This window comes from Pararge aegeria, chromosome 17 (assembly GCF_905163445.1).
Source record: "Pararge aegeria chromosome 17, ilParAegt1.1, whole genome shotgun sequence".
NCBI classification, from domain to species: Eukaryota; Metazoa; Arthropoda; class Insecta; order Lepidoptera; family Nymphalidae; genus Pararge; species Pararge aegeria.
In genome coordinates this window covers 5,241,626-5,266,402 of record NC_053196.1, presented here as the reverse complement: position 1 = coordinate 5,266,402, position 24,777 = coordinate 5,241,626, and the positions used below count along the sequence as shown (strand labels likewise).

Below are 24,777 nucleotides of genomic sequence, written 5' to 3'. Positions count from 1 at the left end.
TCCTCCAAGTATACATTATCCTCATTCCTCATTGACTAGACTTGATGCAACAAAAGCATAGCTCCTACATGCAGTGCTATTACTACTATAAAATATGTACCTATATTATGCTGTTTTAGGACAAAAACACAGCATTAAATGCTTCGCCAGTGTCGAACAGCTTGGATTAGGCCTTCTATAGTTAATCTGTTGAAAAAATGCGACATTCTTCGCCACTTCAAAGTAACACCAATCTTCGCGCTCAGGCATTAGTTATAATTTTCCTACTAAGTACTAGGTAACTAACCATTTACCTACCAACTTTAAATTTTTATGATAATTTTGTAGTAAATCATGTATATAAAATCTAAAGATGTTTTGTTGCATTTTCACACAAAAACTACTGAACAGATTTTTATAAAACTATACAATAACATAGTTTCTCTTAAATAGATCAAAAAAAGTCAGTGACTGCTGTCCCGGACTTTTTTTGCCTACCTTTTTTGTGTAAACCATTAAAGCCAAATCAGTGAACCATAAATTCATATTTACAAAGTACATTTTACAGTATTCATTTAAATTTATTAAAAGTAATATATTTATTGGCTGTTTATGCTTTTTACTTTACAGTCAGTAATTAGAACAAAAAGTTAGAAAGTTAACGAGGTGAGTTGCCAAAGAGCTACTTCTCAACCAAATGGAAACGAAAAAAAAGGTAGTAGCGAAAAACAGGTGTGACTCGATTGGAAAAGAAAATCTCCCACGAGTCATATTTATTTGTATAGGCGATGATGATAGGTTAGTCGGGTTGTTCCACGAATCCCCATCGACAATCCCTATCTCAAATTGTGTATTATAACGGAGCTATTATGTGTTAAATTTTCATGGTCGCAAAATCATCGAGGAGTAAAAAAAACTTAGAATATTTATTAACCGTTCGGTTCAATTTGGTAAATTATAATTCCTGAGTTACATAAAAACTGGCACAGTCCTAAAAGATTAGTGCGCTGCCTTCTTGTCTGCAATTTCATTATACCAGACAGTCCGGCTCGGCAGGCGCGAACGTGTAGTTAAATAAAAAAACGCAGTTCCTAGATTAAAGATTCTACTTTGAATTACAAGAGTTACTAGTTTAATTACGTAATCTTAAAATTAAAACGTAGCTATGCGAATTCTAATTTAGGATGATAATAACTTTGCAGCTGATGTTTTGTATTTTTCAATATTAAATGTTTTATAATAAAAATTAAAATCTGACCATACAGCATTGCCATGCAACTATCTATTCAAATTTGTACGAAAAAAGAATAATTATAGTAAACAATAGGTACCTTATCCCTACTGTGAGCTGTGAAAATTATTATCATCAACATTTTATTCATATTGTCACAAAGTGCTTGTATCCTCATTGATGTAGCAAATCAAAATAGTTTGTATGTTCATTACTTTGTACTTTCTAGGTAAACTGCAGATTAATTTAGGTTCTCAAGAATACCTCTAAAACATCATTGGCAATAAGAAAATATGTACCTACTTGTTTCATTATAAAACTTCTTCCAATACTTTTTTTTTTCATGCAATAAAAATAATACAACAATGCGCAATGGAAAGTAAAAGTAAAATAAAAACATGACAGGTTTATAATATATATATTGATAAAATATAAATTACTGAGTTAATGCTCTTAGAGAATAATTTTTATTTCTTTTCATTAAACATTTGCATTTCTTTTACACATGTACACTTTAAATAAAATTACACAAGCACAAACACTACTATCAAAGTAGTTTTAATTAAACATAATATTATAATTTAGAATAATAATACACATCTACACTTAAACTTAAAATATAAGAATCTGTAATCTCAACATTACAATTATATCTCTTGTTCTTAAATTAATCCTTGGTCTGGATGTACTTGATGAGGTCAATGACACGGCTAGAGTAGCCATACTCATTGTCGTACCAGCTGATAAGCTTGACAAAGTTGTCATTTAGCGAGATACCAGCAGCAGCATCAAAGATAGAAGAGTGAGTGTCACCGATGAAGTCAGTTGATACAACTTGGTCTTCAGTGTATCCAAGGATACCCTTAAGAGGACCATTTGCAGCTTCCTTAACTTTCTGCTTGATAGCATCGTAGCTTGCAGACTTGCCCAGGCGAACAGTGAGGTCCACTACAGATACATTGGCAACAGGTACACGGAATGCCATACCAGTCAGTTTTCCATTCAAAGCAGGAATGACCTTACCCACAGCTTTGGCTGCCCCAGTGGAAGCAGGAATGATGTTCTGTTGGGCACCACGGCCATCACGCCACAATTTGCCAGAGGGCCCATCTACTGTCTTCTGGGTTGCTGTTGTGGCATGAACAGTAGTCATGAGACCTTCAATAATCTCAAAGTTGTCATGGATGACCTTAGCAAGTGGAGCCAAGCAGTTGGTTGTGCAGGAAGCGTTGGAGATGACTTTGTAAGATGGGTCATAGGTTTCTAGGTTGACACCAACAACAAACATGGGTGCATCAGCACTTGGTGCTGAGATGATTACTTTCTTGGCACCACCTTCCAAGTGGGCAGATGCCTTGTCTGTTGTGGTAAATACACCAGTTGATTCTACAACATATTCAGCTCCAGCCTTGCCCCAAGGGATGGATTTAGGATCCCTTTCTGAGAATACTGCAATTTTGTTACCGTTGACAATGAGGTTACCATCACCAGCTTCGACGGTGCCCTTGAAACGGCCGTGTGTTGAGTCATACTTGAACAGGTAGACCATATAGTCAAGGCCAATGAAGGGGTCATTGATGGCGACTACTTGCGCACCCTTCTCAATGGCAGCACGGAGGACCAGGCGACCAATACGGCCGAAACCATTGATACCAATCTTGGACATATTTGCTGTAGCTGAAACAAGAATTATCATCAGTTAGCATAACAGTAGGCTGGCAAACACATTTGAAACCTATACTTTGTGTGCATGTTTAAATGCAATAGAACTATCCAGTACTGTTTTTTTTATTGTTGCTTACTATAACAGTTCATAGGTAAAGTTAGTTCTTTAATATAACATCATGCCTAGAACAATGGGAGCAGTCAGCAGTGCAGACACCAAAAAAGTTTAAATCACCAACTTATACCTAATGGCTGCCAGCTAATCCTAATTATTTTTTTGTTTGTTTCAGGCACAGCTAGCTTTAACAAGTTTATTTCTTTGAACATTGTAATCTACTGGTAGCGTAACAGTATTGAGGGTCCTAATTCATTAAAATATTGTTATGTGAACATAAGTTTCCATATGGAGGAAGGTTATAAGCTATGTTAATTACATAGCTTATTTTCTTATATTTATAATATAACACAGGCAAAATTGTATGGCACATCTATTCACCAAACTTAACCTGTTTATGAAACAGCTTATTCAAAATAATAACTATTTATTTGGTTCATCTTAAAATTAATCTGTAGCTTAACCATGGTCATATTGTAAAGGTTGGCCTTTAAAAGGTAGGCTCTTCTGAGCATTCTCAAATTTTACTTAAAATTTCCTTCCAATCCGAAATAAATCCATTTAATAATTTTTCTTAATCGGTATTCATTTAACCTTGACCGTATCTCTCTATGAAACAGTCTACTTTTACTTAGAATTCACCCTGTGGATGTACCGGTATCGGGAGGTCAAACGAAGGTCATATGCAAACACTTCGAAATTAGTGGAATTTTAAGGTCAAAACTTACGGTACCTATACTATAGCTAAAAAGCATGTCAAATAACGTGACAATTTGTTTCATTTCATAGTTAATTTAACATATAAGGCGAAAAACTACGTCGAGCACGGCACGTAGTCTAGCCACAAGTACTTTGACAAATTATGACGTAATAAATACCTAGATTACAGCGGTATTTGTCAGATATAACGCAACTTAAACACAATCAATTAAAACAACAACAAAAATATTGTAATAAACGAAAATACATACCGGAATAAGATGAAAGTTAATTCAAACGACACACGTCTCACGCCCGCAAGATGGAGAAATGAAATGTCAGCTGAAGGACAAACCCGAAACGACGAAGGTTGAAATTTAGGTATAGACAAGTATAGAGTTTTTGTCAAAGATTATAGTTTCAGCAGAGAAAGGTGTCTGTAAAGTGTATACAAACACAAAGTTAAAGATACAAGGCAGCACGGCAGGAACAAAATTGGAAGACCAGAAATTTCAATATACAGTCACTGGCCGATAGCCAGTAATAATTTATGTTGCTCAGCTAAGAACAAGATGGGCTTAGTCTATCGCTGTAAACACGCATTTTACTGAAAGTGTAAGCGGTATTATTGCTGCTCTCTGCATTCTTTACCTACAACATAATATATTTTCTAATATTAACGAGCGGTGGAGAGAGCTATGGTTAGACTATCTCTAAGTAATTAGAAAAAAAAAAAAAAAATTAAGAAGTGTTGCATTTGTTTTGCTAAAACGGCTGATGGACCCAAGGTGACAAATGTCAGCAGCCTTGGCCGTTGGTAGTTAAATCACTATTTTAAGTGGTCACTGAATATAAGCGGTTGCAAACCTTAGGAGTTCAATGGGTTGATAATTGACTATCTAAACTTTACGTGTTCTATGACACTTTATTTTGCATTACATTGCCTTAATACTTTACTATTGAATGCAACAAGTTCGATTTCTTAATCTCATAATTATGTATCTTATATTTGAAACTGATAATTAAAAAACAATGTAAAGTTCACACTGCTGAAACTTTTGCTAATATCCAGTACAAAAGTTAAATTCTTGTCTATGGCTGAATCAATAAAGTGCGCCAGATTTGAAATGACGTTGCGGTCAAAAATTTAATTTGAGCAATAATTTTAATTAAATTATCGTATGGTTTTATTTTTCATGTTTATAGAAATGCTAGCTAGAATCGGCATTAATGGATTTGGGCGGATAGGCAGAGTGATATTTAGAACTTGTATGGAAAGTAAAGATTTAGAGGTAACTTTAGATGCAACCTATCTACCGTTGTACGAAATATTTTTATAGCGATATTAATTTATAAATTCATTATTAAATTTCTAACAGGTTACAGCGATAAACGATCCCGCAATCGATATTGAGTACATTTGCTATCTGATTAAGTTTGATTCTACTCACGGAAAATTCAAAAGTGCTGTAACATTTTCCGATGGTGAAATCTCTATAAATGGTAGTTTTAATTCACTTGAAATAAGTTTTATAATACTTACATTCTTAGCTTTATTATGCAGTGAGGGCTTGGTAGTGAGGACATAAGGTTTATTAGTTCTTTTAGTCTTGGGTTCCTCGAATTTCCTTCCCATAGGAATTTTAATGACTTAAATACCTTAGTTATTGTAGTTCAGTTCAGAAATACTTAAAACTTTATTCTCTATTTTGTAGGTATTTCGAAGGCATATTATCGGCGCCTAAGTGCGTCTTTTTGTCTGTTTTTGGCGTAAAGCGTATTAACTACTGAACTGATTTTTTTTTAATTTTGCCAATGCTTGTAGCTTGGTTTCTAAGGACGGACATAGACATTACGTGAATAGAGCTTAATCTCTCACTGGCTGTCTTATTAACGCCGAGCCTAAACGCTTCCACTTAGTAATACAATCATTTAAACAGACCGTTTCTATATTAAATAGGAAATTTTTAGGAATCCTGTTGGACATAAGAAAAATATTTTATATTTAGCAGTAAAATGACGACTCTCGTGGTTTTTAAAGATTTGGGAATTCATTATATCTGAATTTTCTCTGGTCTGCTCTGGTGGGAGGCTTTGGCTGTGGCTAGTTACCACTGTACCGCCAAACGCGTATCGCGTAGAATCCTTAGGCAGATAGGTTTAATATAACTGTCATACTGCATCATCACATACTGAGTGTCTGATTAAGTACTAACTGAGTGTCTTTCGCAGTATACAGGGTTAAATAAAAAATACCAGAAAGGTCTCGGCCTTGTCGTTTCTAACATGTAACCTAACAACTTTTGTACTAAGATTTAAAAAAGAAAATTCAGTATTAAATTCAAATTTAAAATTTCTTTATTCATGTAGGCCTATCCCAGGCACTTATGAAGCGTTCATACATATATGTTTATATAATTGTAAGGGGATGGTGATATCTTCGCTCGCCAACTTAAACCTAAAGCTATGAGGGTACCAAACGCGCTCTTAATATTTTAGTATTAATTTATTTAACCAAATACGTGTGCTTAGCGAAACAGTCGCCATAGTCCACTGTCCCTGTTAATAAACCGCTGCGAGCACGCACGATAGCTATGTGGTTTGCGCTCTGTTGCCGACGATAAGCTTGGAAAACAACAGTAACTCTAACTTACCATTCCTAACGTATCCGTAGATAAGAAAATCAAGGTGTTCTGCGAGAAACTGCCTTCCAATATACCCTGGCAGAGCGCCGATGTGCAGTATGTGGTCGAAGCTTCTGGAATGTTCACTAACCTCGAAAAGGCTTCGGTATTCTTTTTTTAATTAGTACCTAAAAATCACATGTCAAAATCAAATGAGCACAGCCTCCTTTTTCACAAAAAAAGAAGTATTAAGTGGCCCTCAGGCGCCACTAATCACAAGACGTCTTGGTTAAAGGCGAGCTTCGTGTTTGGTTCTACGCTTGACGCAATCTTGAACACCACCAATTTTGACGCAGTTTGGACAGTTGACATTACCAGCCCACTAGATATAGAGCGGTGGCGGAGCGATTCTTACATGATGAAAAGGGTCTACCACGCTGGCCTAGTGTTGATTGGAAGACTTTGCATGCCATTGAGAACTTATAAAGAACTCACAATCATACAGGTTTCCTCACGACGTTTGCATTCACTGTTAAAGCAAGATTTGACCTATTTTAGCTAGGTACTTCACATGACCTCAATATGTGTTGGATAGCAACGACTTAACTTCCATCGATACAATTTCAGGGTCACCTGGCAAGCGGCAACGTTAAAAGGGTTATAGTTACAGCACCAACCGTCGACGTTCCTATGCTTCTATTGGGAGTTAACATGGAGCAAATTCACGCAGGTCCAATTTTCAGTTACAGTTATAATTTGTCAGCTGATTGGCGCAGTGGGCGGCGACCCTGCTTTCAGTCCAAGGCATTGGGAGTCCCACAACTGGAAAATGTTTATGACACGAACATTTTTGTGTAACATGAATGTTTTTCAGTGTCTGGGTATTTACCTGTATATTATAAGTATTTATGTATATTATTTTTAAATAGCCATCAGTTATTTTAGTACCCATAACACAAGCTACGCTTACTTTGGGACTAGATGGCTTTGTGCAGTGTCGTGCATTACATACAAGCACAGAAAGACTGCATACCCAAATTATTTTATATAGCTCGTATTGGAGGGGAATGTTTCTATTTTATGCTATATATCTCCTTTATGCATACCCTGGCCGAAGAACCTGTGCACGCCACTGGCGTTGTGTGTACTGTCGCAGTATAAAAAATAAATAATTTTGTCTAAAATGGTAGCGGGCTAATCTGTTATCATAGCATTTCCATTCAACCCTAATCTATTATCTAATCTGTTTCTACATGGCATCATACTGGAATGCTAAATCGCGTCGCGGGCATAAGTAGTAACCTCTTCTCATCTTCACGGCCATTTTACATCATGCACCACTGCGCCATGATTGTCTTAAAAATTCAAAGATAGCGATGCCTATTCTGCTTTACACAAATCTCGAAGCTAAACTAAATTGACTGGCTTAAAAATAGTATTAGCAAGAAAATTACCAAATTAATATGTGCCAGCTTAGTTGATTTTAGAGATTTGTTACAACAGAATGCGATGTGATAGTATAATAATGACCTCTAGAGACCTTCTGAGTTCTGTGAAGTTTGTTAAACTTTCCTACCAATGTTTACAGATCTTTAATTTTTTAACCTCTTATCTTTTTCGTTGGTATAAATTTAGTATAAACATAACATATCAACATCCAAAAATGTTTACATATTCAAAAGATTATTGAATGGGTTACGAATTACGATATAGGGTCAGAAAAATGAAAAATATTTTCGTACCTACTACAGTTTATGGATAAAAATAATTTATTATCGTAATATTGCTTGAAGAAGCGGTGATAGCCTTGTGTTTGGGACTTCGTCTTCACTTTCGGGGAACGAGTTCGAATCCCAGCCCGCATCTCTAACTTTTCTAAGTTATGTGCGATTTTAGTTATTAAAATATAACTTGCTTCAACGGTGAAGGAAAACATCGTATAGAAACTGAGAGTTCTCCATAATGTTCACAAAGGTGTGAATTTTGAATTTTGAATGATGAATATTGCTTTTGTTACACAAACCGGTAGGGGGTCAGGACAAAGTTCAAGTTATCTCTCATCAGATAAAGGATTTAAAAAGGTTTAGACCTTAGTCCACTACGCTGGCTAAATTCGGATTGGTAAACTCCGCACGACTTTGAGAAGATTGTGAAGAACTCTCAGGCATTCAAGTTTCCTTCGCCGTTGAAGCAAGTGAAATTTAATTGCTTAACTTAAAAATGCACATAACTTCGGAGAGAAGCCTTTCACCAGAAAAAACCGGAGAAAATTCCGAAATCTTAATCCCAAGGTCGCCCCAAAAGAAGGCTCAAACCATAACTAATAGGCTATCGCTGCTATAAGTTGTCCCTTTAAACGCAAAGAAGCATTATTCACAAATAATATAATACTTATATCCAAAGAAAGTAAAAAAAAAAAAAGTGTCTTATTTCCCAGAACATAAAGTGATATCCTGCGCGTCAAGCACGCTGTACTGCTTGGCGCCAATAGTCAAAATACTGGAGGACAACTACGGCGTCTCGGAGGGCTTCATTACGAGCATACACGCGATGACGCCATCTTTAAAACCTTTGGACGGCTTGTGTTTAAAGGGAAAGGTAAAATAAGCATTACTCAAGGTCAACCTCTCATTAGTGCTATATTACAAAAATACCTTCAAATCAAGATTATAAATTAATTAATGAACAATGTAATGATTATATTGTTAAAGGATTATAAATTATTATGCAATTTGCCGTCATACTCAGCTGAATTAAGTAACTTTCACGAAATCTGTTATCTCCATAAAAAAACAGCAACGCTGGCAATTATTGATTTCTTGATTTTCAACGTTTTTTTTAAATAATTTTGATTTTCGTAAAAAAAACAAAATATTCAAGGAGAAAACACATAAATAACAATATGAGCGAGCAGGCGGTTGAGGTAATCTTAAAGCAAACATGAACCCTTCTATTAATAAACGTTGTATAACGTCGGAAGAGTTATGCAGTATTTTATCGCATTTTTTTATTTTTTTTATTCCACTACAAGTTAGCTTTGACTGCAATCCTTACTTGTGGTAAGTGAATTATCGTACGCCTTTCCGCTTGGCGTCATGTCTTTACCGACAGGTTGGTAACCAGCAGCGGCCTAAACCCAACCAAATTTCTCCAGCCAGAGATTGAACTTGGTACCCCCGCTTATAAAGCAGCTTTCACAGTTCTTATACTAAGACTAAGTTAGGCAAGTTCCAGCCCATAACAATCATAGATAGTTGTACCAATTCCGTAAGTTAAACTAAATTAACAGGTATATAAATAGTGCTTTACTTTTCCAAAATTACAGAAGTGAAACTGCGCCGTGGAGGTCGTCCAAACTTCAGCTAACAGCCCCTTTTAAAAGTCCAACATTTAAGGGCTTGCCATATTTATTATTAAGGCTCCAAAAGTATAGGGGTATAGAAGTATTTTTTCTATTCAGCACTGGCGTGATCACAGAAGCGTATAGAAGTTTTTTTTTCTATTCAGCACTGGCGTGATCACAGAAGCATACACCAGAACATAATCCCTGCAGCCACAGGTGCCTGTAAGGCCCTAGGTAAGATAATACCATCGGTGAAGGACAAACTGACAGGACTTGCTTTCAGAGTGCCCATAGTCAATGTTTCAGTACTGGATATCACTGTGCGGTAAGTTAAGCTACGGTTTCATAAGAAAGCGGCATCAACATATACCGACCGTAACCGACTTTTATATAACGGAAACTAGACTAATGTTGATTGGTATTTTTCATGATAAGTCCTTTTACATGATACGTCCTATTTCATGATGAGTTCTGACCCATGATACTCGTTATTTAACCATATGCAATGAAAACCAAAATAGTTTTTCAATTGCGTAGATGGATGTAGTACTTTTAACTTTTCTTCAGTCCTTAGTAGATAATGTTTTATTTAAATACTTTATTAGTGAAATATGAATGGCCAGTCCATTAAATAGTAGGAATAGTATCTGCTAAAAGTTACAACAGAAAGAAAATTTTCTTGCTCATGCATCTCGTATTTCTTAGATTTGGGAATAAAATAAAGAAAATAATCTTTTAGGTTGAATAAAAATACAACGATGCAAGATATAATCAAGTGTGTAGAAATGGAAAGTAAATTAACAATGAGGAGTATCATTAAAATATCGAAAGACCAAGAGGTGTCTTCGGACTTCTTGGGCGATGAAAACTCTTGCATCTTAGACGTAAATTCAAGTTTACAATTGAATCAAAAATTCTTTAAACTGATTTGTTGGTACGAGAATGAATACTCGTACGCGTGTCGGGTAGTAGGATCAATAAAATATTCCGAAGAAAATCGATACAAAATTCCTTTTGATCGCATAATTTCATCAAAACCTATACCAGATTTCAAAACAGAACATGTAATTTCTGATTGCCACGCAGTTAAAAGACAGAAAATATTATTTAGTGCATCTAAAAAAACTGGTATTCTAGCTAAATCTTTAGAACAACAAATAAATATTAAAAGGCCTTTGCCACATATAAGCTTGGGCTCAAATCAGGCGCCCTTAGGCGAAATTAAACAATGCAACGAAATTTTTAAAGTGTGGAACGATGAAGAACCAGTCTCGAGGCATTTGCTAAAAGAAAATAAAAAGTCGTTATTCCAAAGTTGTATGACGTTGGGTGGCACCAATGCATCGCAATCACAAAAGAACAATTTCGCTAAGACTAAAGAACGTTTAGACCAAGTGAAGAAAGAGTTTTCCAAAATGGTGGATATGACTGAAAACTTATTAAAGAAAAGTAGTCAAGAAATAATTATATTAAATGAGGGAATTGAAAATAGAAAAGAAAAGAAAGATATGAAACTCGAATTTGACAACACAAGACCTAGATTACCTCCCGAAAGCAAGAGTATTTCAATGAATTTCCATACTAATATTAGCAAAATTTATGCAGATGTATTTAAAACTTACAAAACAGAAAATTCTAACACTTTAATGGATACAAATACGCTAAATGATATAACTAAACTAGAATTTAAAGATACGAATCAGAAAATAGATATTAAATGTAATGCCAAAATACCAGATAAATTATTAACACTGCGCCACACAGGTAGACAAGATAACGAAATAAATACCGAAAAAGATAAACCTACAAAAAATGATGAGTTAGTTCAACGAAATTTTAGAATTGAAAATACAATCAGTAACCTCAAAAAATCTCTATGTACTATTACAGGGTGCAATGATAACTTCGAACCGAACTATTTTTCTCATAAAACTGATTTAGGGAGTATTAATCCTTGTAAGAAATTAATTAAACATGATATTCAGCATGACGAAGAAAGACAATTAAATAATTATTCAGAAAATGATCGAGTGAGAATTAATACTAAAGAAGATTTTGAAAAACCAGCTATGAGTGACCTGAGCGATAGAGAATTAAAAGTAACTTATATTAATCCAGAATCCTCTCAACTGGAAACCAATAAATCTACAAACAAGAACGAAATACGGAAGAAAATTATAGAAGGAATATTAAAGATACTGACAGCAGATTCCATGGAAGACAAAATGCCTCCAAGTCTCGTGAACACTGACACAACAATAAGCACCAGGGAGGCTAATAAAAGTTTAGACATTTATGATAAAATAGACAGCGTAAGTGCAACAGATTCAGAAAACTCGTTCCAAATCAATGAAAAGACCTCTCAAGTTATCGATATAAAAGATTTGACTAGCTCCACCGAAGATTTAGATCGTTTGGACAAGATCTGCAGAATCATCGAGATATCCGACGAAATGTCTGATAAATTATTCTCAGTATTGGACCACAACGATATAAATACAAAACAGAAACCGTGGTCTTTTAAAGATTTGTGTGAAAGGTTAAAACTCGATGAATTTTGTAATAGTGTGTTTGGACCAACGTAAAGCAAAGGTGTGAAATTTTGGCAATTATAAAGGCGATGTTTATATTAAATATTGTTTATTATATAATTAAGGCACTTTTTATTACATATCCTTTGTACTACAAAACAGGCAACACAATCTGGTTTGTATAAAAATAAAAAAATCGTTAACAAACATAATAATAGCAAATAATTGTAAACGACTGATAATGCAGGTACAAGTTTTTGGTTCTTTTTGTGACAAACTTAAATAAAATTGTAAAATAATTAGATTTACGATTAATCTTACCCATAGGTGTGTGTTATGGAATCTGTTTTTCTTAATAGTTTCATATTAAGGTGAATAACTGATTTGGAGAATATGGCATCGTTCATTTCAACGAAATCGGCAATAATGACATTGACAGGTGTCATCCCATCTCTGTCTGTGGGCCTTCCTGGAGAAAATTCCGCTAGTCTAGGGTAGATTTCGTTTCTGACAGGCTTAGCGCATCTCTCTCTTAAGCTGGAAATCCACCTGAAACAGGTTATTATTGAAATTACACCAATTCTCTGCCAGCTAGGGTCCATATCGTTTACGTTACCGACCCAGTCACAAAATCAATAGTTTACTACCAAATTGATTTCATTTATTTCATGTAGGCCTACCTAATAATCAAAAACTAACATTAATATTTACAAAGCCAAGCAAAGCAAAACTGTTCTTTTAAGGGCATGGTACCCAAAATGCTGGCCCGTTGAATTGTTAGACTTAGCCCGTAGGTAAATAAGCGCCAGCTCTTGGGGTCACCAGACGTCGAGACAAATTTTTGGTACACGATGATAATAAAATTTTTCGTGTCCGAAGACCATGGGCCCAGAGTTGAACCCTCTACCTCGTGATCGTAATTGAACACGTGCGCAGAACCGACACCTAAACTTGATCTCCGAGGCACAAGCGTGGAGCACCGCCAGTTTTAATATTCTGGGTTGAAAGAATTTCTTGATAGAAAAGTGGCAAATGTTTTTCTGTCATTATGAAATTTAAGCTTGATTTGCTATAGTCTGCGAAAAGCAGGAGAATCTGTATGGTGTAATTTATAATTTCTTCAATTCTTATACTCAACACCAAGCAGATCTTTGTCAATGTACCCTCTACGCGCGTTTCGCTCCGAAATCGGAGCATCCTCAGGAGATGTTGACTTTACAATGAATATTTGTTAACTTTAATAATTGTTTAATACAATCGGTATCTACGCGACATCGTACCGGAACGCTTAACCGCTGAGCGGCACGTCTTTGTCGGTAGGGTGGTAACTAGCCACGGCTAAAGCCACCAGAGCAGACCAGAGCAAATTAAAAAAAAATTAAATTGCCAAATTGATCATGCTAGGAATCGAACCCGGGACCTCCCACTTAAAATCACAGCGCTCACAGTTGCGCCAAGCGGTCAATAAGTTTTGTTTTTTTTTTTTTTTGGCGACTAATTGGAACACCGTGGGGTTTTACCCCGTGCGAGTCCGACATAAGAGATGCCACGGGTAGGCACGGTGGTATCCATGAGGCTCAACGCATCAAAAGTACTATCTATGTGCCTATTTTAATAAATAAATATTTGACTTTGACGCCCGATTGGCGCAGTTTGCAGCGACTCTGCTTTCTGAGTCCAAGGCCGTGCGTTCGATTCCCACAACTGGAAAATGTTTGTGTGATGAGCATGAATGTTTCCCAGTGTCTGAGTGTTTATATGTATATTCTAAGTATTTATGTATATTATTCATAAAAATATTCATCAGTCATCTTAGTACCCATAACACAAGCTACGCTTACTTTAGGGCTAGATGGCGGTGTGTGTATTGTCGTAATATATTTATTTATTATTTATTATTTGACTTTGTTGGTTCGATTCCCACAACTGGAAAATGTTTGTGTGATGAGCATGAATGTTTCCCAGTGTCTGGGTGTTTATATGTATATTCTAAGTATTTATGTTTATTATTCATAAAAATATTCATCAGTCATCTTAGTACCCATAACACAAGCTACGCTTACTTTGGGGCTAGATGGCGATATGTGTATTGTCCTAGTATATTTATTATTTATTCACTTTGACTTTGGATTTACCCGCAAGGAAAAGGGAGATCGTCAAAAATAGCATGCCTATAAAACACGGACAACTGCAAGCGTCACTATAGGTCGCTGGCGCCCTAAGTTAGAAAAATGTATGCTAAAATTACTTACCTAAATATAATAAAGCCAGGCGTAGGCGTTAAAACGGCTTGATGAACAAAACCCATGCCGGGATGTCGCTTGACATTTTTGAGGAACTCTAGTAAGCCCCGGATGCTGTCCTGCCGAGGCCACGGGGACGGTAGCATTTGCGGCTGCCAGAATTCGCCTGTTGACAGTACCGAAGGGTGTCGGTACACAACTATCACCTGAAGTTGGTAACAATCAATCAATTAATGAAAATCATTAAAGAAACAATTAATTCGGATGCCAATTTTGGTGATACGCAGAGGAATAAAATAACAATCTGTGAAACTTGTGATCTGCAGTTGAATATAGTAACCACTAGACCAATGGGGCTGTTAACATACTGACTACTAGACTATACATTATAATTGTGTAAAAACAACTCTTGGAGGCCTCGTCAATTTTATAAATTAAAAAATGCATATAAAAATTTTTGAACCTACAGGATTTGAACCTGCGACTCTGGTATTTGGTGTCGGTAAATTTATAAAATTCATACATTATAATATGATTGAGAGAAAGAACCCCGGCACTAAATAATACAAATAGAGTCATACCTACAAGTCAAACCTTTTCATTAGATACCCATATTGAAGGAGTTGTGACAAAATATATTAAACGCCATTTTATAGTGGCGGCCATTTTGGATTTATGATCTGTATTTTACTAGTCAAGCCCTTTCATTTGATACCGATATTCAAGAAGTTTAAAAAAATATGTAATCCGCCATTTATACGGCGGCCATCTTGGACCGATTTTGATGAAACCTTGCTAAGAACACTCCCAACTTATTCACCTTTAAAGCAAGAAAAAAACTCATTACACCCCACCGTTTTTGCATCGGAGGCTAAAAAAGACAGAAATAATAATAGCAATCACCTGTTGTCTTAATCTTTGTAGAGAATTAAGCGTCACACCATTTAAGTCAGGCTGTCTCGGTACAAGTTGAGGGCCAAACAAGTTGAGCACATATCTTATGAGCTTCTGATGGTCTTCTGTACTAAATCCATAGAAATGTTGGAAATCTAATATAACCACCTGAAACAAATATCCATTTCCATCAATTCCAATTTTTGTCGTTACACCTGCCATATACAACGTGTGACAAAAATACGAAATACTGTTGCAGAGTGCAATTCATAAGAAATCACCCATGTAAAAATATCAAATCCAAAGATTCATATTTATTTTTCCATAAAAACGAATTCAAAACATTCTAAGTGTTTACCTATGACAACCCTACTGAAGATAAAAGACCGACACGCGCATAGTACCTACACCACTGCGACGCGTACCTAATGAATTGGCAGTAGTCTCTTCATTTTAATATTGCATGCGATGTTAGGGCTGTATCTGATTTCATGCGGAAAAACTATCACAGTGGTTTACTCAGAAACTACTAGTGTTTCGATTTCACATATAAGTCCTACAGACAGTACATAATGTAACCTATAAAACCTGTGAAGATATATTTCGGTTTTCATAACATATGAAATCAATGAAATTGACTGATTTTCAAAACAATTCCATTTATATTATATTGTGCTAACAAAGGGACAGCATTTTATTAAAGATTATGACTAACTACACTAATTGAAGGTTAAAATCACTGCTAAACTGCTGGTCTATTAATAATTATTATTCTTTTATTTAGCGAAATTGTGGTTATGGGTTTGATCGCCCTTTCAGGAATTCGATCCCGGCACCTCTAACTTTTCGGAGTTTTTAATTTAATCAATTAATATATCCATTGCTTTAACTGTAAAGAAAAACAACGTGAAGCACAAGCAATCTGCCTTTCTGAGTCCCCCATAATGTTCACAAATGGATGTAAAGTGTACCAATCTGCATTTGTCCAGCCTGGTGGACTACAGCATAGGGCCAGGTAATGGGTTGATATGTCATATGATATCCCTTTTATCATCATCATCTCAACCAATTGACGTCTACTGCTGGATAGGTCTTTTGTAGGGAGTTCCATAATGCACGGTCCTGGGCCGCTTGCCTCCAACGGCTCCCAGCTACTCGCCTGATGTCATCTGTCCACCTTGTTTGGGGCCGAACTATGCTGCGTTTACCGGTGCGGGGTCATGCAATGAGCATGATGACTTACGGATCAGAGACATGGTCCCTTTTATAGGCAGATAAATACTAACCTCATGTGGATGTTGTTCAACATACTCCTTTACTTGATTTAGTGGTTGAGATATTTCACCTGCGTACATCCCATGGGTGAAAAAAAACTGGTCCACACCTGTTTTGGTTGCTAACCTCAGATCAAAGTACCTGAAAAGTTATAATATATTATTAAAAGGATAAATATACCTTATTGATATTTAAAGAAGAAAAACCAGATGAAAATAGAAAGTTAAAATTTATATCAAAATACACAAACATAAGCAAGCCATTAGACCTATTGTTTTTAATCAACCACAAGTTACCCGTTTTACCTGGTGGTAAGTGATGATGCAGTCTAAGTTAGTAACTGGTTAACCTGTCAGGTGTATGGCAGTTAAATTAAACCCATACACTAAATCACATTGTATGGGAATGCTTAATTGTTTGGCAGCAAATCTTTGTTGGTATTGAAGTAACTAGCCAAGGCAAAGCCTCACACCAGACAAGGCATTCCTCAAAATATTCAGTTTCTGGTTCAGTTAAGAATAAAGCACTCTTAGAATATGTAGAAATAAATTTTAAAGGTTTTGTTACTTTATTTACTGATATTATCTCTGCTTACATTATTAAATAGTTATCATTACAGATTAAAAGAAAAAGATAGATGGACCTTCATGAATCGTGTTTTTAAATATAAAAATTGAAGTAAATTATATAAATTATAAAGTTGCCAAAGCAAACAAAAGTTATAGCAATTAATTATATTGGCTTTTGTAGAATTGTTGTGTGATTGATTATTAATCGGCTGTTTGCATCTATCTTATTCATTTAGCCTGTTTTTAGACAGTCAATGAAGTACCTAATGCCAATGAGTAGTTGCTGTAAGGCATCAATAGCCTGTGTTATTGTCCACCGTAAAATCGTACCTTGGAATAAAGGGTACAGTCTCTTTAGAACAGGCTCTGCATCTGGCGCCAGGCTACTGTTTCTTGTTATCCCATATGTCATTGAATCATGACTGCCTGGAATTACAAGAAAAGCCATAAAGCATGTTGTAAATATCACTAAAAGCCTATAACAGTCCACTGCTGGAATAAAGGCCTCTCCCAACAGGAGGGTTTGCCATAATCACCACACAGGGCAGACAGATTGCAGGAGGTTATTTAAGTAGCAGGATTTCTATGATACCTGTGACAAAAGACAACTGAATTCTGATCTACTATCACCACATGGCATGACATACATGCTTAAATATATCAATCACAGTCTAGGCCTCTCATAGGCATAGAGAAATCAAGCTAAATCTTAATATACTACTTTCATGAAGGTTAGTGGGCTTGTTATAGCTGTAATTACTTAAGTTACCCTAGTATGAATGCTCTCAGAGGCATGGAGGAAAGAAAAAGTATTTGGTCTTTAAGTTAACCCATCTAATTAAAGATTCACAACCACTTTACTATACTAACCAACACATTCAAATATTTATGATGTCACTTTGAAATTAGTGATTATATTATTGAGCTTTTTGTGACAGAGCTTGTCTTGGGAGATGCCACTACTATGCTTATTTCTGCCTCAAAGCAATAATTTAATTAATTAAATAATTGTTTGCAATACTGCTTTTGTGTGAAGGGCAAGGCTCCACATCTACACCTCAGATTTATAGGTACAGGCTGATTATTCCATCAATTATCAGTAACAAAAGAAACTTAAAAGAACCAAGCCATTTATAATTTTTAATTGAAAATACTTAGCAAAAATGAATTATTATACCTGGTATCGCTAAATAAATCAGTGGAATATTTTTCAATTGCTCAGGAAGATCTCTCATCCAGTTTTCAAGATCGATACTTTGTGCTGCTCCATTGTCGCTCATTATTGTACCTGGAAAGAAATATTTTGTACCACAAACACAGTCTTTGTCCCTATTTCCTCATATATATTTGAGCAACCATCCATTTACAACTTCAACTTATATAAAACTAAGAACCTTTTCTACGAATTTCAAGGGACAGGAAAGCTTTTAAACCCAAAACACAATATATACTAAGTAACTAGGATACGAGGCAGTACAAACAACGTAGACAAATCACTTTGTATTAACGGAGTCGTAAACGCATTTTTCAATCAAATTAACTAAATCACGTCATCGTTCTGCGGTGTGCTAGTTAGTTAGAAGGACCTTTGTTCTAAAAACATTCTTAGATCTAGTAGAAGTACTTGTCGTATTTACCTATTCTACAGGCCTACTGCAAGTTAAACGGTTTACCAGTTTAATTCTTAATCAATGTCTAATAACTACACTTTTTTAAACTATTGTTTGATAGGCATTTTTTTAGAACTTAAATATTATTTCTTTTATTCAAAATAAAGTCTAAAAACAAAATAATTAAAACCACAACAACAACATTATTAGACGTTTTGACATTTAACATATGTTGTCTCCTTTAGTTGACAGAAGTCAATGTCAAAGCGACAGTATAAATAACGTTTTTTAATAAGAATTATTCAAGTATTTTAAAAGTTCTACTCTCGTGGAATTATTATAAAAAAAAACAAGTAATTCAATACAAAAGATTTCATTATCATCATATTCCTAGTCGTAATTAAAAAGAAGTAATTTTGTTGAAAAAAATATTCTCGCGAGATTTTGTTCATTTTTAGTAACTTCTTCCCAACTGAGCCTCATAAACAAAATATAAATTTGTAACGAAAGCTCCTGTGTTCAGTTCAGAGATTTTTTTCTTAGCTCATCTTTGCATTTTATTTGTAAAGAGCAGTAAGTAATATGCTTGTAGATAATTACAAGTTGACGCTTGCCTCTATACTTGAATACAAGTGTTACTTGTAACGGTTCATTATATATTCATATTAACTTTAATAATATATTTATGTCATATTTTACAGTTACATAAGTTGGAAATAAATTACAAAGAAAACTTAAAATCTTAACGTTGTTCGAAAGCCACATCTCAACATTACCACCAATAACAATAAAAAAAGCTTACCGACCTAAGGCGAGAATAAATATAATTTGCATTTCCATATTTTCTTATTCAATTCTCACGAGATTTTCCACATGGAATGTGACCGCTATAACTGATAAGTTATCTAAGTCGAAGCAAATTAAGTATTCTAATAAACATACGGATACGGGTAGAACCTGACTCGATACACAACTTGGAATGAGGTAGCGTGCAATACAGCGAGCAAATATCTCGAGATTAATAAATGCAAAAAGTTTAAGGATGTTATTGTCCTAATCGCGATTGCTTTGTTTCGGAACTTTGAATCAACTGATGCAGAATATTTTGCCGATTGGGTGAAAGGATAAGGTGTCGCATATTTTTTAGGTGGGTATATTACTTCGCGTAACCTTGCTTTTTCTCGAATATTTTGTCAAATCATCGCTAATCATTAATTTGCTGCCAATTCGACTTCATCCGTGTGGAATGTCCTGAAAGACTTAAACATAATTCAAGGATATGAATTTATCTACTTAGTACCTACTAGCTGCACTCTGGGGTTTTACCCGCGTCGAATAACTTCACGTAATTTTTTTATTGCAATTACGTGTAAAGAGTTATTTAACGTGGGGACTAATTTCGAGGAAGTTTGCTATAGAAAATTATAGCTTTACTTAGTTATATAGAACATCGAGGTGTCAATAAAAACAATATCGCGGGAACCATGGATTTTGACCTGGTAGCCTATATGTAAATCAATATATTATACATACCTATATATGTATAATATATATCTACATTCCAAATATCAGTCAAATTGGTTCCGTAGTTGTTCCGTACCAAAATACATAGTTACGTTTAAATTTTCGCCTTTATAATATCAGTGTGATTAGCTGTTTCGACGACTTAATTCGCCTTTTTTTTAAAACTCCTGCGGATACTTGTAGGTATTTTTTTCGGGATTAAAAGTAGCTACTAAGTATACAAGCTATCTCTATGTTATTTTTTTTGCCAAAATAGATTTAGTTGTGAATTCATGCAGAGGTAACTAAACTTTTTATCTAATTTTTTTCATTTAACTAATGTTAAACCTTGCTTCATGGAAGCTCAGCGCTAGGTCATACAGCAATCACGCTGAGGGTCTGTTTAGCATCAGGTCACACTTCTTATTGTTATTTCGTATTGCTATTTTTGTGTCTGTGTAATGTTAAAAAAAATATATATAATTAATATCCTGGAGGTGAGCTGTAAGGTAACTTCCATTTAAACCTGTTCAGTAGTTTATGCGTGGTTGAGCAACAAACATTTTGATATTATATTTATATACATATATCCTGATATCATAAAAATGACGAATTTTCATACAAATATTTATCCCATATTTGACAACCTTAGAAGTAAAATTTTAGAAAGTAATGTATTGCATTGTTTTTAATGCAGATATTTTTTTTTCAATACGATTTTCAGCGGTTTTTAACAGTATTTAAAATTTGGTGAAGGTGGGTTTAGATTTATCGTTATAAAGTTATAACCGAGTCCAAATGATCAGCAACCTGAAGTTGCAGAAGATCATGTCTGTCGCAGAACCGGTGGCCAGCGGCAGATTTGTTCTAGAGAACAGGTACCTTGTTAGCGCAACGTGCGAAGACCTTTAGCCCGATGGACCGACGACCTTAAAAAGGTGGCTGGAAATGGCTGGATAGGGAAGGTGGAGGATTGTGAGCAAGTACAGAGATTTTCAGTCAGAAGAACAGATTGGCCTCAATTTAATTTTATATTTTTACATAATTTAATTGAGTATAATTAACTAGCACAAACATAAACACCCAAAAAAACTTTTTATTAGTTTAAATTTATACTTATTGCCATGCACAAAGGATTCGCAAGCTAGAGTGGCAGAGGACAGGTCATGTCTGCAGAACTGATGGTCGCTGGAGCGTGAATAAGCGCAGCGTAGTACAACTTTCAGCCCGATAGACCGACGATCCGGGAAGTGACTGGGTAGGGGACGTGGAGCATCATGAGCGACGGTCTCGGAACGCCGTGTTTTTCAACTTCAAGTTGGACTTTGACTACATCTCACCTGAGGTGAATGTGAAGTGTTGATGCAGCCGATGTGGGCTTGGATATGGCAGTTAGTTTAAACCCTAACCCCTTATTGGTTTCTACGCGACATCGTGCCGTAACGCTAAATGGCTTAGCAGCATGTCTTTGTCGGTAGGAGGAGAACTGGTCGCGGTTGAAACTTCCCTTCATCAGATCACAGAAAAATCGGAAATTATAAATTCCCAAATTGTCTCTGCCGACGTTCGAAATCAGGTACTCCTACTTACAAGACATATTATGACAAGAAACTGCGTTATATTATGTCGTGAAGTTTTCTAGAAAAGTTGGATTATTGGATTTCACTCCTTCTCTAAATTCTACCAACCCATAACTGGATCGTATGTTTGGGCTACTCGGTCAAACTAACACATAATCAATATCTTTTAACAGTCCACTCTCAGCTGCACTGCAGGACTTAAGGTAAGGACTCTCTCAAGCGGAAGGTTTGGGCAGACAGATTGTTAAGGTAAATGGTAGTAGTAGCACAGAGGAGGCCTACCTGTTCTCGATTATATTCCCTTAGTTAGCTAAACTAAGGGGATATCATGATAGCCGGTTGGCGCAGTGGGAAGCGACCCTGCTTTCTGCGTCAAAGGCCGCGGGTTCGATTCCAACAACTGTTTGTATGATGAACATGAATGTTTTTCAGTATCTGGGTATTTATCTTTATATTATAAGTATTTATGTGTATTATAATCATAAAAATATTAAGGTGACGCATTGCAAATTTCGGCAGCAGGATTTCAATTTATCTCAGTAATTACATATGGAAGTATTATTACGTAGCATGATTCTTCATGTTATTGACTCAGCTATCTTAGTACCCATAACACAAGCTAAGCTTGAGGGTCGTAGTTTATTTATTTATTCTTTTAATTATTATCATGGGAATATAAACATAAAACTCGTAAATAAAAAATAGATTAAAATCAGATTTACGCGTGTTTTAATCACTAAGTAACCACGGCAATTTGTGCAGGAAGTAGTGCTCTAAATTACTCGCTACAAATATTGCAGAGCATCGCGAGTTTGAACATTGGAGGTCGCATTTGTTTGACCTTATTGCAAAAAATTGATATAAAGTAAATTAAAGGCCTACGTTGTAGAACGCAAGGCCTTTTTTAAATGTAACTAATTATTCGCCGAAGAACTAAATAATATATAACGTCAAGCAGATTCTATAATATCAATAAGGTCTTTACGATATTGATGATTTCATCTTTTGATGAAACCGAAATTAGCCATTTATTTATTTTAAGATTACCTTTGTAAGGCGGTTACGATTTCAGCCTCCCTCCGAGAGAATGCCGTATGGACCGATTGTGTGATGTACATGAATGTTTTTCAGCGTCTGGGTGGTAATATGCATATTATAAGTATTTATGTATAACATTTATTATTCGTAAAAATATTCATCAGGCATCTTAATAATCTTAACACAAGCTACGCTTACTTTGGGGCTAGATGGCGATGTGTGTATTGTCGTAGTATATTTATTTCTTATTTAAAGATCATGTTTAATGTCTTATCAGAGTATATTTTATAGCTATCCTGCCAAACATCAAAGTGTAGAATAGGAAACGTAAAACAATACAACACAAAAAGAGCCGCCGGACTTGAGGCACTCCTGAAAGCAAAACACAAAACATACTTCTTTACCACGTGTCTTCCAGTACCTAAAATTTTCATTCGCATGCCGTAAATGGCATTGCAACGACTATCTTCGTCATCATCATCCAATCAGCGTCCTCGATGGGCGGGCGATAATGATTACTATAAAATGTTATTGATAAAAATCGGGACAGAGAGTTCTCCGGGTGGACACTGTCACTATTGGTAAAGACCGAGACGTGAGCAATTTTATGTAATGCGGGATGGATGAAATGGCGACAGGACTCAGGTCTCAAGAGTGATATGCGACTAAACCCTAAAAGTTATATATTGTTAGTTAAGACCTAAGAAGAGAAAGAAAGAAATATATAAGTATATAAAAAAATAAAATAAGGTTCCGCCTCAGCACAAAGCCGTAGCGAGCTGCGGCGCTGGTTTTCAGGGAGACCTTGTGTGCTCACAGACGTGCTTGCGACTGCTTCATTCATACCAAAACCTTAAATCTATACAGAATAAACATAAAAATCAGAAATAAATCTTGGCCGAACTGAAAATCTAACCCAGGCCGACCAACCGTAGAGTACAAAATGGTAAACCCTAACACCACGAGCCAGAACAAGGATAAATATGGATAATTATTGCCTAGCCAAAATAGATTATGTATACTTGAATATGACATAGTGTGGTGTTGACTGATAGTTTGGCAGATTACAACTTGGCAAATTAGATTTCTCTTGAACTGGTGTGGACATTTTATTTATAGGTATTTTCCGGAAGTCGGTCAGGGATTTTCTCATTACAAACACGAAAATTAGGTAACGGGAAAACCTAAATGATTTTTTTATTAAGTGATGTTTTTTGTAAGTGATTTTTTTTGAGTGGTTAGTCAATTTCTCCTTTCCTTCTCGGTTTGATTAATTTATAAGTTAGTGTAGTCTGATTGTAACATCATCGTCATTATCAAAATATTTCCGGCCTATTGAAGCGGTGATAGCGCATTGGGTAGGCGTTCGACTTCACTTTCTGGAGGCTTAGTTTGAATCCTAACATACACCTCTAACTTTTCTAAGTTATGTAGTTAAGTAATTAAAATATCACTTGCTTCAACGATGAAGGAAAACATCGTGAGGAAACCTGTATGCCTGTGAGTTCTACATAATGCTCGCAAAGGTGTGTGAGTCCACCAATCCTCACTGGGCCAGTGGTGCACTACGGCCTTAACCCTTCTCATTGTAGGAGGACACGCGTGCTCTGTAGTGGGTCGGTAATGGGTTGATATGAAGATGATGAAGATGACCGGCCGATTACAGGGCATGGGTCTGGCTTAAGAATGAATGTGAGACGGTTTGAGACGTAGTCCACGTCGCTGGTTAAGTGCGAATTGCTAGCTTTGCCTTTGAGAACATGATGCAAAACTCGAAAGTGATGTGTCAGGTGAGTACAGAGATCGAACATGGTTGGTATTAGAAAGGAAGGTCTTAGCGGCGAGGCTATCACCAATTCTGACTGTATATCTTACTTT

The 24,777-nt window shown here is 35.7% G+C and overlaps 3 protein-coding genes across 5 annotated transcripts; 1 reads left to right on the top strand and 2 right to left on the bottom strand.

The window, feature by feature from the left end:
• Positions 1-1,747: 1,747 nt before the first annotated feature.
• LOC120630911 (glyceraldehyde-3-phosphate dehydrogenase 2) lies at positions 1,748-4,075 on the bottom strand. The gene is made up of 2 exons (XM_039900253.1): positions 3,962-4,075; positions 1,748-2,887 (listed from the first exon to the last, which is right to left on the bottom strand). Exon 2 carries the CDS (start codon positions 2,874-2,876, stop codon positions 1,878-1,880), a length of 999 nt encoding a protein of 332 aa, XP_039756187.1. The 5' UTR covers positions 2,877-2,887; positions 3,962-4,075; the 3' UTR covers positions 1,748-1,877.
• An 822-nt stretch (positions 4,076-4,897) lies between these two features.
• On the top strand, positions 4,898-12,241 carry LOC120631241. The gene is made up of 8 exons (XM_039900723.1): positions 4,898-4,981; positions 5,069-5,192; positions 6,364-6,479; positions 6,941-7,043; positions 8,751-8,911; positions 9,821-9,981; positions 10,396-11,123; positions 11,547-12,241. Exons 1-8 carry the CDS (start codon positions 4,898-4,900, stop codon positions 12,239-12,241), a joined length of 2,172 nt encoding a protein of 723 aa, XP_039756657.1.
• A 49-nt stretch (positions 12,242-12,290) lies between these two features.
• Positions 12,291-19,656, bottom strand: LOC120630934 (PI-PLC X domain-containing protein 3). 3 transcript variants are annotated; one of them, XM_039900292.1, is made up of 7 exons: positions 19,585-19,656; positions 18,346-18,456; positions 17,432-17,594; positions 16,611-16,740; positions 15,334-15,492; positions 14,440-14,636; positions 12,291-12,736 (listed from the first exon to the last, which is right to left on the bottom strand). In XM_039900292.1, the coding sequence occupies exons 1-7, from the start codon at positions 19,616-19,618 to the stop codon at positions 12,505-12,507; spliced, it is 1,026 nt and encodes a 341-aa protein (XP_039756226.1). In that variant the 5' UTR covers positions 19,619-19,656; the 3' UTR covers positions 12,291-12,504. The 3 variants fall into 3 exon arrangements, with proteins under 3 accessions (XP_039756226.1, XP_039756227.1, XP_039756228.1); XM_039900293.1 differs by lacking the exon at positions 19,585-19,656 and adding an exon at positions 18,806-18,926; XM_039900294.1 differs by lacking the exon at positions 19,585-19,656 and adding an exon at positions 18,563-18,725.
• Between the last annotated feature and the right edge of the window lie 5,121 nt (positions 19,657-24,777).